A 13,480-nucleotide genomic window follows, 5' to 3' on the forward strand; every position below is an offset into this window, starting at 1 on the left:
TTTTCATGAAAAACATACTTTGTGCTGCTTTGTGGCTTATTATTTTTAAAAGACAGTACCTCATGAAAGTATACTTGGAATTTAAAAGTGGTTAAATAGTGCACACACAAGAAATAAATTATACATCTGTTTAATTTGATTTGCCTTTTCAAACACAATGTGACTTTAGCATTAGGAATACAAAAGTGGAACAAAATAAATGTATCCTTTTTTTGACAATAGCAATCTATTCATATAAATATAACAATTTTAACTGTTGTCATTTGCATAGCTGTTAATTAAATGCAGAAGGGAACATTTTTATTTCATTTTATATTTGCCAAAAATCACTTTTATACTGTCTGTACTGTTTTAACTCTCACCAAAATTAGCAACAATTCACCATCACGTCTTTAACACAAAAATAACTTCAAAACCATGCAGAGTGACAGCTACCACAAAGAAAGGACATCTACTCCAAACATAAAAACATGCATTTAGTTATACAACTCATAACAAATCAAGACAATCTTCACGTAACACAAAATAACCCCGGGAGAAAAAACAATATGAGTGAAACTATAGCTCAGCAATGTTAAGCTTCCACGAAACATAAACTGTAAAGATCACTCTGGTCATGCTTGTAAAGCTGATGCATGCAGTGCCTATCAATACCGTTCACTAAGTTGCTCGGTAGGTGGATGATTCACTGTTGCCCTGGATGTGATGTATGCTCTGGGTATATTACCCACTTGTTACCATGACAATGTTTAGCGATGTGGCGCCTTCAAAGCTGCTTCCACCTCTTCCTCCGGTTGAAGCGTGTGCCACTGGGCCACTGGACGTCTGGGATTGGCCAGCATGTCTGACCAATGGCGTAAGCCGACACCTGTGGCTCCATAACCAATGAAGGTTTTGCCAATAGGGTCGTTGCTTCCCAGCTTGTCGTAGTCATACACGGTAATGAGGAGCTGGACTTTCTGCATTAGGATAAAGTGGGTTTGGATGTCAGAACACGAATTTATTCCATTTTGGACATAAATAAAGTAAGAACGAGCGCATTATCACCTGAATCTGTTCAAATGGGACCTCAAAGCTGAAGCTTTCGTTAAAGTATGGGTTCAATGTGTTCTTTTTAACTGTAGTTTTCTTCTTCTTCAGACGCTTTCCGTTATGCTGTAAAACAATCTTCACATACGGATCTAACAAAGGAAGTGATAGAAATGAAAAGTGGAAAAATCCAAGAAAACACAAAGCAAACTAATTTAATTTGTTATCAGTTTGAACACACCTGCTCATTTTGAATTATTAGTTTTTCCACATTTTTAGAAAAAAGGTAATTTCAATATTTAAATTTACATTTAAATTGTACCTGATAAACCACCAACATCCATTTTTTTGAGATTTTTGGCCTCCATTATGTTGACAGTGAGTTTACCAGCAGTGGGCACATAACGCAGAGAAATACAAATGTCTCCAAGTTTCTCCTGTTGAAGAGAAGATTTTTTTTTCCTACTATGGTGACCCAAAACAGCCTGGTTATAAACTTTCTTCAAAATATCTTTGTTCGTGTTCATCAAAACAAAGAAAGTCATACAGATTTGGAACTACTTAAGGGTGGGTAAAGGATGACAGAATTTGCTAATATAAACATTGGCAGAAAATGTACCTCCTCCTTTTCTCCACTTTCGAGATCCCTCCATTCGTGCAGCGGTTGTCCGAGATCCACACAGTTCATGGGAATCGTTATCTGGCCGATCACATCATGTTTACCAAACCGATCAAAATCAAACACCTGAAGCACCAGGGTTTTACCACCCAGTTCCGCATAGGGAATCTATAATGCATGATAAGTGGCAGGAACAAAGAAAATGTGAGAGAAACAAATAAGCAAAGAATTGTGTATCCTTCCAGTGTTATTACATGGTAATAAAACATATATTTTCTATAATACAGACCAAGTCAAAATGAGAACTAATGCTTCCTGTTACCCGTCATTAAAGGAATAACTAATTAAAAAAATTACTGGTATTTTGCTATAATTTAGTTACTTTTATGTTGTTCTTTTCCATAAAAAGGCAGTTTATACTGACCATGTGACGGATACGATCAATTATCACACTGATGCATGATCACACAGTATGGTTTGGAACAACAAGATGATCGATAATTTTGAATTACTATAATATTCATTTTTAAGTGAACTATTCCTTTAAAAATGTATACCTTGATAGCTGTCAATCAAAAAATCAATGACAAAAACCATTGTAGGAAAGCAGGGATTTCTGGGAACTAAGGATGCCACACAACGAGACAAACCCTGACATAAAACCTGAGAGAGAGAGACAGAGAAATGGACTACAGGTGGAACAAAACAGATGCCAGAAAGACAAAACTACAGGCAATAAAATGTTATGAATTATAAGACCACATTAACAGCAACACGTGTATGTGACTCATCATATAAGTCAGAACCTTAAACACTGAACAAGAAAAACCTTGAAGATGAAGGTTTCATTAAACACGGGGCACAGGTTTTTGCGTTGGACTTTGGTTTCAAACTTCTTCTTTTTGTCTGGAAGCAGGTAAACTTTCACGTATGGGTCGGATGTACCGCCAATATCCATAGCGGGAAGATCTTGAGCCTGAAGAACTCCAACTATCAGCTGTTGACAGAAAATTGGACGTTTTATGTTTCTTATTATAATGGCAACATTACATTTCTACCTATTACAGTACATTTTAAATTAGTATTTCAATACATTAGGCACCTGAGCATCAGTGAAGTTGTAATCCAAAGAGAATTCAAGCTTTCCGAGATTTTCTTGCTCTTCTTTTTGCACTTCGCCCTCCTTTTTTTCTCCTTCTTCCTATAAAGATGAATTATATGGAATATGTAAATTAATTTTAAATAACAAAGGATGTTATGCTGTGTTTGAACTATTTTTTTTTGCTACATACATAGGGTATATTTATTAATTGTAATATTTTACAATAAGTTACTAACGGTGAAAATACTTTTAAAGCTTAGTTAATAAATATTAATAATTACAGTAACAATTGTCTCACTCTTTGTTTGTTAATGCCAATGCTAATATTAACTAATGGGACCTTATTGTAAATGTTTTTATTTTTTATAGCAAACCATGATTAAAAAACCAAACAAACAAAAAAAAACTTTAAAACTGAGGTTATATTTGTGCATTTCTTTTCGCACCTTTTGTTCTCCTTCACCCTCTCCTTCAGTCCCTTCTTTTTTTCTCCGTCCTGCTGCTCGCTTCCTCTCTCTGGCTTTTTTGGATTTCTTTTTCTTGCTAAAGCATTTCTTGAACATGCAATATGTAAAACAAGCCACGAGAGTGAGAACCACCACCACGATGGCTCCTACAGCCCACATCGGCACTATAGAGAACAGAAAGCCGGTCAGTCTCCATGGAAACAGGTACAGGACATAAATCACACAGGACAATAATCACTTAGTGTTGTGTCACATCGATTCAATGCACTTTTAATTTGAAATCACCGTAGTCTGAATAAAAACTATCAAAGTGCTCCTTTTATGTAATCTGGCTTCTCGTCAAATGCAGATAATGACTCAGATAATAAATGAAAATGAAGAATGATTTTGTGTCCTGTGACGTTACACAATCAAAACGAAATCGGTGTGTTCTGCACTTTGATGAAATTCCCCCATACTAATCGTCAAATGTGGACACTTACATGAAAGATGTTCCAGCTCATTCATGAACTTGTTCTTCATGTGTTCGTAGTCGTGATGAGCTGGGTGAGCAGGATGGTGCTTAGGTTCTGGTTTTGGTTGCGGTTCATGTTCTGGTTCTGGTTCTGCTGGTTCAGCAGTCCGCCGAACGCGAACACCCATGTTAACAAACCTCATAACGGTTTTGCGTTAAGAATCCAATGCACAGCCTGAAAATAATGACGCAAAAAGAGAATGTATGGAGTACAATGTTCAGAAAATCTCAATGAGAAATGAGTAAGAAATGTCTTTATCATCTTTACAATGTTTAGAAAAGAAACTCTTCGAAGTAATGTTTGAAACTTTCTTTAAAGAGTTTTTTCCCCTTAAGAAATGTGAATAACTGTAGAACTAACAAATTAAAAATCTTTTCTATTCCAATTAAAATCTCTTTTCTCTATATTTATTTGAACAACAATATTTATTCTTGGCACAGAGTATGATTGTGGTCCCTTTTTTTAATTGGCAAAGCGAAACTGTTTCCTTGGAAACATGACAGCACAGGAGTCAGTGCTAAAAGCAGCTTATCATCGATCTTATGTCTAATTCTGTACTGTACATTGAAAGTCTCTATAGTTTCATACATTAATAGGCCGAAAATGTGGTTCATATTTACTACATCCTGAAATAATAATTTGTGTATATTCACAGTGCAAATATGTACGTGCATGCATGCCTCCCAAAGCCAGAAGATAAACATGGCTGATTCTAATCCATGATGTATTTACCCTCCTCTACCATACCACCCATCCACCCCCATCTCTACTGGTCTATGTCTCTCTCTCTTTCTCTCTCCCATGCTTAACAAGATTATGGGGGAAACAAAACCAAAGCGCAGATAACTCAGATAAACAAGGCAACTCTTTGAGAAATTACAGCTTTCTTCCCTGCATTGATTGACTCACCCTTCATTTAAGTCTCCTCAAAACACTAAATGAAAAAAACAACACCTCACTGCCATCCTAAATACCTGTTCACCAATACACACTTTAAAATGTTATTTGTGCATGAGTGCTTTATGCAGTTAACATAATTTAGCTTTCTGGAGATTCATGGAGCTAATGAAAAATTTAGATTTTAAGTTTTGCTTAGAATATTTGAAAGGACCAACTTTGACTAATAATAATAATAATTATGATGATTATTATCATAAATAAATAAAATGTAAATATTTATCCAAAAAAGTGACGGAATTTGTTTTGACATATCTACAAATCGCGACGACCGCTCCAATAACGATTCATTTGTAAACTAGCGTTGTATTTTGCCAGCTTATAATTTATATTTACTTATATAGCCTACGTCTATAATAAAAGTGCTTGGTTGATAAATCACTGCACCGTCTCCATCTAAACTATCACTATAGCTTTTTACTCAAGATTATTTTTGGCATTTATTTTCACACACGTTATATTTCCCAGCTGATGTTGAAATAAATACAGCCTACCTTTTTCTTTTACCTCCATTGTAATATCAGATCCAATCCATTTCGTGAGATTCCGCGTTTCTCATAGCTACACGAAATCCATATCGCTAACAAATGAAAGTTAATGACAATTTTGAACGCTGTGGTAAACGTGCGCGAGTCCTGCGCGCTCTAAACGGGCTTCATTCGCAGGAATGCGCGCGTCATTCGCGCTCATTTTCAGCAACAGGTTATGACGGCTGCACGCAAATACATTAACGCGACATATTTCACGCTACCGAAACAATTTTCCCTCATAATGTTGCCGACGTGTGTCCTGTCTGCTTAATTGTGATATAAAAGCATGTCTCCGTACAGAAAATAAATAAATAGATAAAAAGATTGCATCGTACCTGATAAATGAATACCTCCGGATATCTTTGGTGGGAAATACCTTCCTAAGTTAACGTTAAGACGATGCCAGGTTTGTTTTCCCAGCAGCCCTCAACCAGACATGCTGATGTGTGTATATTGTGATAAGTATGGTACTGGTGGTTTAACCCCCTCCCCATCAGCTTTAAGCTCAAGTGCTTTCAAATCATTAAAGCACCACTAATCTCTCTCCCCCTCCCCATCACATCTGTTATGCAGTTATAGAAGATTTCTCCATAAATTCACACAAACCACGCCTCTGCCTTCATTTCAGGTATGTTACTGTACTAAAAAAAAACCCCAAAACACTTTTTTTTTCTCCTCAGAGATGAATATATGTTAATCTTGTGTTCATTTCCTTTGAGAGCTCTTATTTACGTGACTGCCCAGCATCAACTGCCCCTCTAATCCACGTAAAACATCATGCTCGACATCATTGTTCCCATCTGGGACACGTTGTGGATGAAAATAGCCTTTCTGCCCTGATAATCTGTTTGATCACGGATTACGCTCGCATTTTTTCAATCAATAAATCAGAAAGTATTTTTACTAAGCACGTTCGGTCATTTAAAACCAATCCGTTTTGATCATTTCAACACCGCTATTGATCTAAATGTAGTGTAATGTTTGCCGGTTATGTATTTTGGAGTTTGATAGGGCACAACAAACCGTGTATGGTAGCCTTGTTTGGTGAAGAGGCTTTCGGTATGTTTAGTAGACACTACTATTGTTGATTCTGCATTTTATACTGTATAATAATAGGCATATTTGGGGTGGGCTGGGTGGATTGGATTCAGCCTGCACCATTACAAATGCCCTAAACTTTGTTCTAGCCCATCAGCTCTTGTCTATGATGTGCTATTTTATGATATGGGGTTTGGTTGATTAATACCGGCAAGTATGGAATACTGGTTATTTTTCTAAATCATCTACATAATTACATAATGTATATAGAGATCTGTAAATAATGTATGTACTTAACTCTCACATTCTGTTCTTGCTCACTTTACACTGGTGTTTACAGAATCGTTGTTTAAAATATACATTTTGTAATAATAAAAAAGATGTATCATTTTTATTTATTTCTTACCAGTATGTTTATGTTTTGTTATGGGGATATACTTCTATCACAACATGACTACACCACACCATAATTATGAAAGTGAAAAAAATTGGTGTTGGTCTAGGTTTTAGGATATGATACTGCAATCTGCAGTATAATGTATAAAGTTACCTAACAAAAAACAACAAATTCGAATAATGCTGTAATAAGTAAGGCACTAGTTGATAAGTTAATATTAATACAGTGTAATATTGTGCGTGAACATGATATACAGAGAAAAGGAAAGAGCCTTACATTGTTCTGTCACTGAATAAGAGATAAGTGTCCAGTGAAGTGGATTGCTGCACAAATCTCTAGGCAACAAATGCCACATTTTATGATGCACATTACAATACACGTCATGATTCAATACTGACAATACAAAACGTTTCCTGGTGTATTTTCTGCTCTTTGTTGTTAAAAAGGTGAATATCCATTCTTTTCATGAACATAATAAACTCAAATTCAAAATGACTTTATTTGGTTTTGTTATTTATGCTTATAAAGAAATAGGTACGTTTTAACATGATGTTACGCAGGACTTTATTACATTATTACTTTTTGCCTTTACGACAGCCTTAAGCCTTTACATTTATTGTTGCTGAAAGGGTTAACTCAACAGTTTCAAAGAGCAGGATCCTGTCCCTGCCAAAGGAGGCGGGGTTATACCTCACAATCACTTACAATTGTCATTCAGCTGCTGGGGAACACATTGATATTCTGCTTCCTGACTGAAACGCATTTTCCTACAGGTAAGACCTGAGTTAAAAATGCTTGTTAGAGGGCATGGCTAATTTAGAAATCTTAAATTAACCCGTGATTCATCCATAGATACTCAATGACATTAACAAGTGTAAATTATTTCTCGGGCACTACAATAACTGAGCATAGCGCTCACCTGACTTTACTGGACTTTGACCTCTTGGTGAATGTTTAGTGATAAGGCAACGAGATGAAACTGTGAACACGAAACACTAACGAAAGAAGAATCCACCAGACGTTCACAGACATTTTTTTTTTCTTTATTTCTAACAAGTGCATAAATGAACAAAAGACAGCACACACGCCCACATCATGAGCCGGTCTCAAAGGCTTTTTTTGATGTGGTTTGTTTAGACAATACAATGCTTTGTGCAAATATTCTGCTTTGCAAAAGGGACATAATGTACATTAAAAGAATATACTTATCCACAAACTAAATGTAATGATTCGGGACACATGAAATTAAAATACCTTTTTTGTTCTACTGACTTGTAAAAATGGACAAGCTTTTACAAATTATCAATACAATATACACATTTAAGATGTAAAGAACACAGCATATAATTAAACAAATTGCATTCATACATGGGTTTCCAGGTAATAATCTGCCCCTATATAATTGTTTGATTTAATAAACCAAAATGCACTTATACATCAAATTTATTGCAAACATTTCCCATCTGTCCCCACTGTAAATTATACCTATATGCTGTTTCCTCTTCTTCTTCATCATGACTAGATGGGACAACTTTCTAAACACCACGGAATTGTTGATGTGTAAATGTGGACAATATTATACAGGTTTTTTTTTTGTTTTTTTTTTTAAATGTACAGCAGTTCAGAATGAGTCTTTTCCACTAAAAATTCTTTCCGGAATGGTTGGTGAATGCTGGTACTTTCTAAATTTGGTGCATAATGTGGAAATAAATATTGTCATTATTAACTGTAACTTTTGTGATTGCTAACTTGGTAACACTTTATTTCGATAGTCCACTTTAGACATCTAGCAGTCATTGGAGTATTAGTAGACTGTCCGCTTGAAATCTTTTAAAACTTTATTCTGATGCGTCCATAACATGCGCAGAACATACTGACTATCAGAAAGTATGTCAACTTATTTTATAACCCAAAATTTACCCTACAGTCCACTCTGAAAGTTACTAGACATGTAGTTGCAAATGGTACTTATGGTTAGTAGAATGTCTAAACTATAGGTAAAGGTAAAGTATATAATATAAAGTAAAGTGTATCCTCCAACTTTAGTGATTTATAGTCAGTGTTTGTATTTAATGGAAGCAGCCACATGTAAAAACTATACATCCAATTATTTATGATATCACTGTGTTTTTCTCCCTAGTAATGTCGTCCTCCACCCCGCTTTTGTCCAAAGAGTTGTTCCAGTGCTCAGTGTGTCTAGATCTTTTCACCCATCCCGTGTCCCTCCCATGTGGCCATACGTTTTGCCAGTCATGTATCCTTGCACAGTGGACAGCATCTGGCTCCTCCCATTGCCCCAAATGCTCCACGGTTTTCCAGGAAACACCACAGCTCCGCGAAAATGCGTTTGCCCGTGAGATGGCTGAACAAATCCGCAAGCAGAAGGGTCAGAGGTCATCAGAGTATCGTCCGGTTGCATCGGACAACATTTTATGTGACATGTGCCCATTAGAGAAAGCACGCCGCGCTGTGAAATCATGCCTGGTGTGTGTGGCGTCATACTGTGAGGTTCATGTGACTTCCCACACCTCCAGGTTCACCAAGCATACGCTGGTGCGGCCGCAGAGGATGGAGAAGCGGATCTGCAGGATACACGAAAGACCCTTGGAGCTTTACTGCAGATATGATATGTCCGCTGTTTGTGTGCTGTGCATGAATACAGAACACAGCACACACCACACAATACCATTGGAGAGAGAATGGGCAGAGAGAAAGGTTTGCTACTTGTCCAGTGAATGGCTGCCATTTTATTCAAATCTAAAGCAATGGTTTAATATAATATATTACTGATTACATATTTATTTCCAATATGTATTCTTTTCCCATTTACATATTTATTATTAATTTCCATTTACAGCGTGCTAGATCTTTCTTTCACATTATGAGGGATTTTGTTATTCCCAGGGAATTTAGAAATTCAAGATATAGGATTGCATTTTCTTTTCTTTTCTTTTTTTTTCAATTTTTACTTACTGGAAATTGGCTGTTTTGGTTTTTTATAGGAAAATTATGCATGCAAAATTGTTAAATTGTTAAGTTTCAAAGGATTTTACATTTCATTTGCATTTGATCTGACTTGATCTGAATCTGAAAACAAACATGCCTCATAAACACATGACACAAAAACATTCTGGGTCATAATTCACCACAAAAAAAGAAAAAAAGACTAAACCAAAGAAGACTACAAAGCATTTATACATTATATATATATATATATATATATATATATATATATATATATATATATATATATATATATATATATATATATATATATATATATATTATATATTTTTTTTTTTTTTTTTAATCCAAAAAAATCATTATTTACATTTGAACATGAATCATTATTCTTGATTATCATTAGATCTTCCAACATAGTCTCATGACCAATTTGTACTTATTTTAGGAGGTGGCTAATTATTACGACCTCACTTTTTTGAAACTTCTCTCTCTTTGATATGATTTGTCTAAACCCAGTTTAGGGGCAGGTGTATGACAGTGATAAAAATTGTATAGGCAAGGTTTACAAATATGTATGAATTTGCCACCTCGTAAAATATGTACATATTGCTGTGATATCAGGCTGGATCTTCATTAATATCTTTTTTTTTTATCAGTGTGTTTTATTTCATTTCATATTTCTGAGACAGAATTGTAATCACATGCATATATTTTCTCTTTCTTATAGACTCAGTTATTAAAGACACAGTCTGATCTGAAGCGGATGATTATGGAGAGATGGAGTAAAGTTGAAGAACTCAGACACTCTGTAAAACTAAATAAAGTAAGAGCCTTCAAACTTTTTACATTTACATTTTTTAAAAAAGCAAATGACAAATTATCCGGTTACCAGTTCCTAAAATTTGTGCAAAACATTGTTCTTTGCAGACAATATGCAAAGGTGACATCAGTCATAGGCTTTTAATATGTAACATATTACACATAATTATTATGTCAAAACAGATGACAAAACTTCCACCTAAAGTGTTTAATAATCTCATTCTATTAGTTTACCGTGCCTTTCACGCTAATTTCTCTTTTAGGAGAACACAGAAAGAGAGATGGCGTACAGTGTTGAGGTCTTCACTGCACTGCAGCAGTTTATTGAGAAGAGCCAGTCTGAACTGCTCAAGAAGATGAAACACGCTCAGAAAACTGAAGAGAAATATGTGGGGAGCCTCATTAAAGAGCTGGAGATGGAGATCGCTAAACTGAACGCTAGGAACTCTGAACTAGAAAAGCTGTCATGTTCTGAAGACCACCTTCACCTTGTACAGGTTACTCGTCTGTTTTAGCAACTGGATGTGCATGTTGATCATATAGAATAATCATACAATATATTACGGTATGAATTGAAGACTTTTTCAGTGTGTTCATTGAAAAACAATTGCATACTGTAAATACAGTTGTGATACACTATTTTCATTTAACCCTCCCAGGCTTTCCGTAATCCGAGTGAGGTGCCTCAGTGTAAAAACTGGACTCATGTCAGTGTGCACACCCGTCAGGGTCTGGAGGTGCTCAGAGAAACCCTGAATGCCGCAGAAGAACTACTGAAAACACAAATATACACGGTCACAAAGAGAGGTTACTATTTTTGTCATTTGACAGCTAAAAACAATGGCTAAATGTTAATATCTTAATTTCAAAGGAAAGCTACATATTATTGTAATCAGGATTGTTTTTTTCCACAGAACTTGAGGCAGTATCAGAGTATGCAGGTATTATAATATAATTAAGATATGGATCTATACATTTTCTATGAATTGGACAATAACTAATCAATTAAAGTATGAACAATCTTGAGTCTTTTAAGATTATTTAATCCTTTCTCCCTTTAATCTTTAAACAATGTCCAGTTGCTATTTGAATTCTTAACCTTTAATCTTTACTTCGTTCTTTCAACCATTTAGTTTTTTAGTTTTTTGTTTAGGCATTTAATGTTTCGATAAACAATATTGAATATTTCCTGAAATCCTTGAAACATCTTGAATCTGTATTTGAGAGATCTTAAATCTTTTTAACAATATTTTTTTTCTATTGTATCATTGAACCATTCATTTTGAGTTTTTACTTGAATCGTCTAACAATGTTATTTTTCTTAAACCTTTAAACAATCTCAAATCCTTATTTAAATCCTATTATGAATTGTGGATGTGTTCTTGATTCTTTGAACCATCTTGAAAATTCACTTTGAATCATCTTGAATCTTTTCATTTATTTCTTTCCTCTTAAATCTTTACCAGATTAGAGTCTTTATTTGAAACTTCCGTAACACTTTATTTTAGGGTCTCTTAACTAGTTTCTTATTAGCATGCATATTAATAGTAGTTAATAGTAATATTAATAGTAATTAAGCACATTTTAATGGCTTATTCTACATGACCTTATTCTACATCCTTGATCGCAAAACCTAAACTATTAAAAAGCAGAAAAATAAGAATTTATTGAGAGAAGTTGTAGTTAATATTGAATAAGTGTTCCCTTTTCTAAAGAGTTACTAAACCATCTTGAAACTATACTTTAATCTTTAAAAGTTTAAATATATCTTAAACACTTACAGTTCTTGTAAGCTTAATTTCGCTTCAAACATGTGGATATAAATTACATACACCACTATTTTTCAGAAAACTTACTATGGCTTTGCCTGATGTGATTCTTGCAGTGGACATGACCCTTGACCCTGACACAGCAAACCCCTGGTTGGTGGTGTCTGCGGACAGGAAGTGCGTGACCGATGGCAATGAAGAACGCAACGTTCCAAACAATGCTGAACGTTTTGACACAGCACCGTGTGTCCTGTCTAGAGAGCACATCTCAAGGGGAAGGAGTTATTGGGAAGTTGGAGTGTCGGGTAAAACAGCATGGGACTTAGGAGTGGCCAGGAAATCTGTCAACAGGAAGGGTTTGGTGACGCTAAGCCCACAGGATGGTTACTGGGCAGTTTGTCTGAGAGGTGGCAGCGAGTACAGGGCCTGTGACCGTGAATCAGTGCTTCTGTCACTAAAAACTCTCCCGCAGAGAATTGGTATATATGTGGATTATAAAAAAGGTCAAGTATCATTTTATGATACGAGTGCATGCACACATATCTACTCATTCACTGGACAGTGCTTTACAGAGAGCCTGCTGGCTTACTTTAACCCAGACATGAATGACACAGGAAATAACAATGCCCCACTGGCCATACAAGCTGTCAGTACTGACAAAGGGGATCAGACATACGATGTTGTAACAATATGAAAAATGTTACAAAGCAAATATTGCTAGACTGGGGACAGCTGATGTAAAGTGATGAAAATCGTTAGTCTATTTAAATATGCTTATTGACTTTTGCTGAATTAAGTGTATATACAATTGGTCAAATGATGCTATGAGAACACAAACCATTGTTTGCTCTAGATTAGATTTAATGTGACATTTGTGATTCACAGAGAAATACAGTTTTCCAATCACTTAAATGTGTTGCATTTAAACAATCAATTAAATGTGTTGAATTTAATTACATAAATTGGCACTCTTTTACACCCACACACTCACACATTCACACACACATGGGTATACTCTCCATAGGTGCGTTTTTCTATCCCCTTACCATAACCCCACCCCTCACTTTTTATATTTTTATATTTTCACCATAAAGGTGAAAGGACAACATTTACTGGTACTATTCTTGTTTGGTTCCCACAATGTAGGGAATACCATGTACACACACACTCACACACACACACACACTAAATCTTCCTTTCATCCTTGTCTTGTAATCTGATTTTATCCATTGACCTCCTGTTCTTGTCTTTACTACAAACACAACAGCCAATCA

At 35.3% G+C, this 13,480-nt stretch overlaps 2 protein-coding genes across 3 annotated transcripts; one reads left to right on the forward strand and one right to left on the reverse strand.

Annotated features, from left to right (window-relative positions):
• Window positions 1-114: 114 nt before the first annotated feature.
• On the reverse strand, window positions 115-5,718 carry syt5b (synaptotagmin Vb). 2 transcript variants are annotated; one of them, XM_043226356.1, is made up of 9 exons: window positions 5,555-5,718; window positions 3,700-3,906; window positions 3,197-3,381; window positions 2,751-2,849; window positions 2,478-2,645; window positions 1,649-1,816; window positions 1,352-1,466; window positions 1,048-1,181; window positions 115-959 (listed from the first exon to the last, which is right to left on the reverse strand). In XM_043226356.1, exons 2-9 carry the CDS (start codon window positions 3,872-3,874, stop codon window positions 750-752), a joined length of 1,254 nt encoding a protein of 417 aa, XP_043082291.1. In that variant the 5' UTR covers window positions 3,875-3,906; window positions 5,555-5,718; the 3' UTR covers window positions 115-749. The 2 variants fall into 2 exon arrangements, with proteins under 2 accessions (XP_043082291.1, XP_043082292.1); XM_043226357.1 differs by lacking the exon at window positions 5,555-5,718 and adding an exon at window positions 5,184-5,405.
• A 1,632-nt stretch (window positions 5,719-7,350) lies between these two features.
• Window positions 7,351-13,217, forward strand: btr33 (bloodthirsty-related gene family, member 33). The gene is made up of 7 exons (XM_043225813.1): window positions 7,351-7,427; window positions 8,795-9,369; window positions 10,346-10,441; window positions 10,701-10,934; window positions 11,097-11,244; window positions 11,352-11,378; window positions 12,323-13,217. Exons 2-7 carry the CDS (start codon window positions 8,797-8,799, stop codon window positions 12,898-12,900), a joined length of 1,656 nt encoding a protein of 551 aa, XP_043081748.1. The 5' UTR covers window positions 7,351-7,427; window positions 8,795-8,796; the 3' UTR covers window positions 12,901-13,217.
• The last annotated feature ends 263 nt before the right edge of the window (window positions 13,218-13,480 follow it).

The sequence above is a fragment of the Puntigrus tetrazona genome, chromosome 24, assembly GCF_018831695.1.
Source record: "Puntigrus tetrazona isolate hp1 chromosome 24, ASM1883169v1, whole genome shotgun sequence".
Taxonomy (NCBI): Eukaryota; Metazoa; Chordata; class Actinopteri; order Cypriniformes; family Cyprinidae; genus Puntigrus; species Puntigrus tetrazona.

What these genes read in the sequence shown, in the direction of transcription:
- btr33 (XM_043225813.1), top strand. Translation starts at nt 8,797, where the DNA reads ATGTCGTCCTCCACCCCGCTTTTGTCCAAAGAGTTGTTCCAGTGCTCA. An exon ending in ACTCTGTAAAACTAAATAAA is followed by an intron (nt 10,442 to 10,700) that starts GTAAGAGCCTTC and finishes TTTCTCTTTTAG; the next exon opens with GAGAACACAGAAAGAGAGAT. An exon ending in GGCAGTATCAGAGTATGCAG is followed by an intron (nt 11,379 to 12,322) that starts GTATTATAATAT and finishes TGATTCTTGCAG; the next exon opens with TGGACATGACCCTTGACCCT.
- syt5b (XM_043226356.1), bottom strand. Translation starts at nt 3,874, where the DNA reads ATGAGGTTTGTTAACATGGGTGTTCGCGTTCGGCGGACTGCTGAACCA. An exon ending in TGAGCTGGAACATCTTTCAT is followed by an intron (nt 3,382 to 3,699) that starts GTAAGTGTCCAC and finishes TGTTCTCTATAG; the next exon opens with TGCCGATGTGGGCTGTAGGA. An exon ending in ACAACTTCACTGATGCTCAG is followed by an intron (nt 2,646 to 2,750) that starts GTGCCTAATGTA and finishes TTCTGTCAACAG; the next exon opens with CTGATAGTTGGAGTTCTTCA.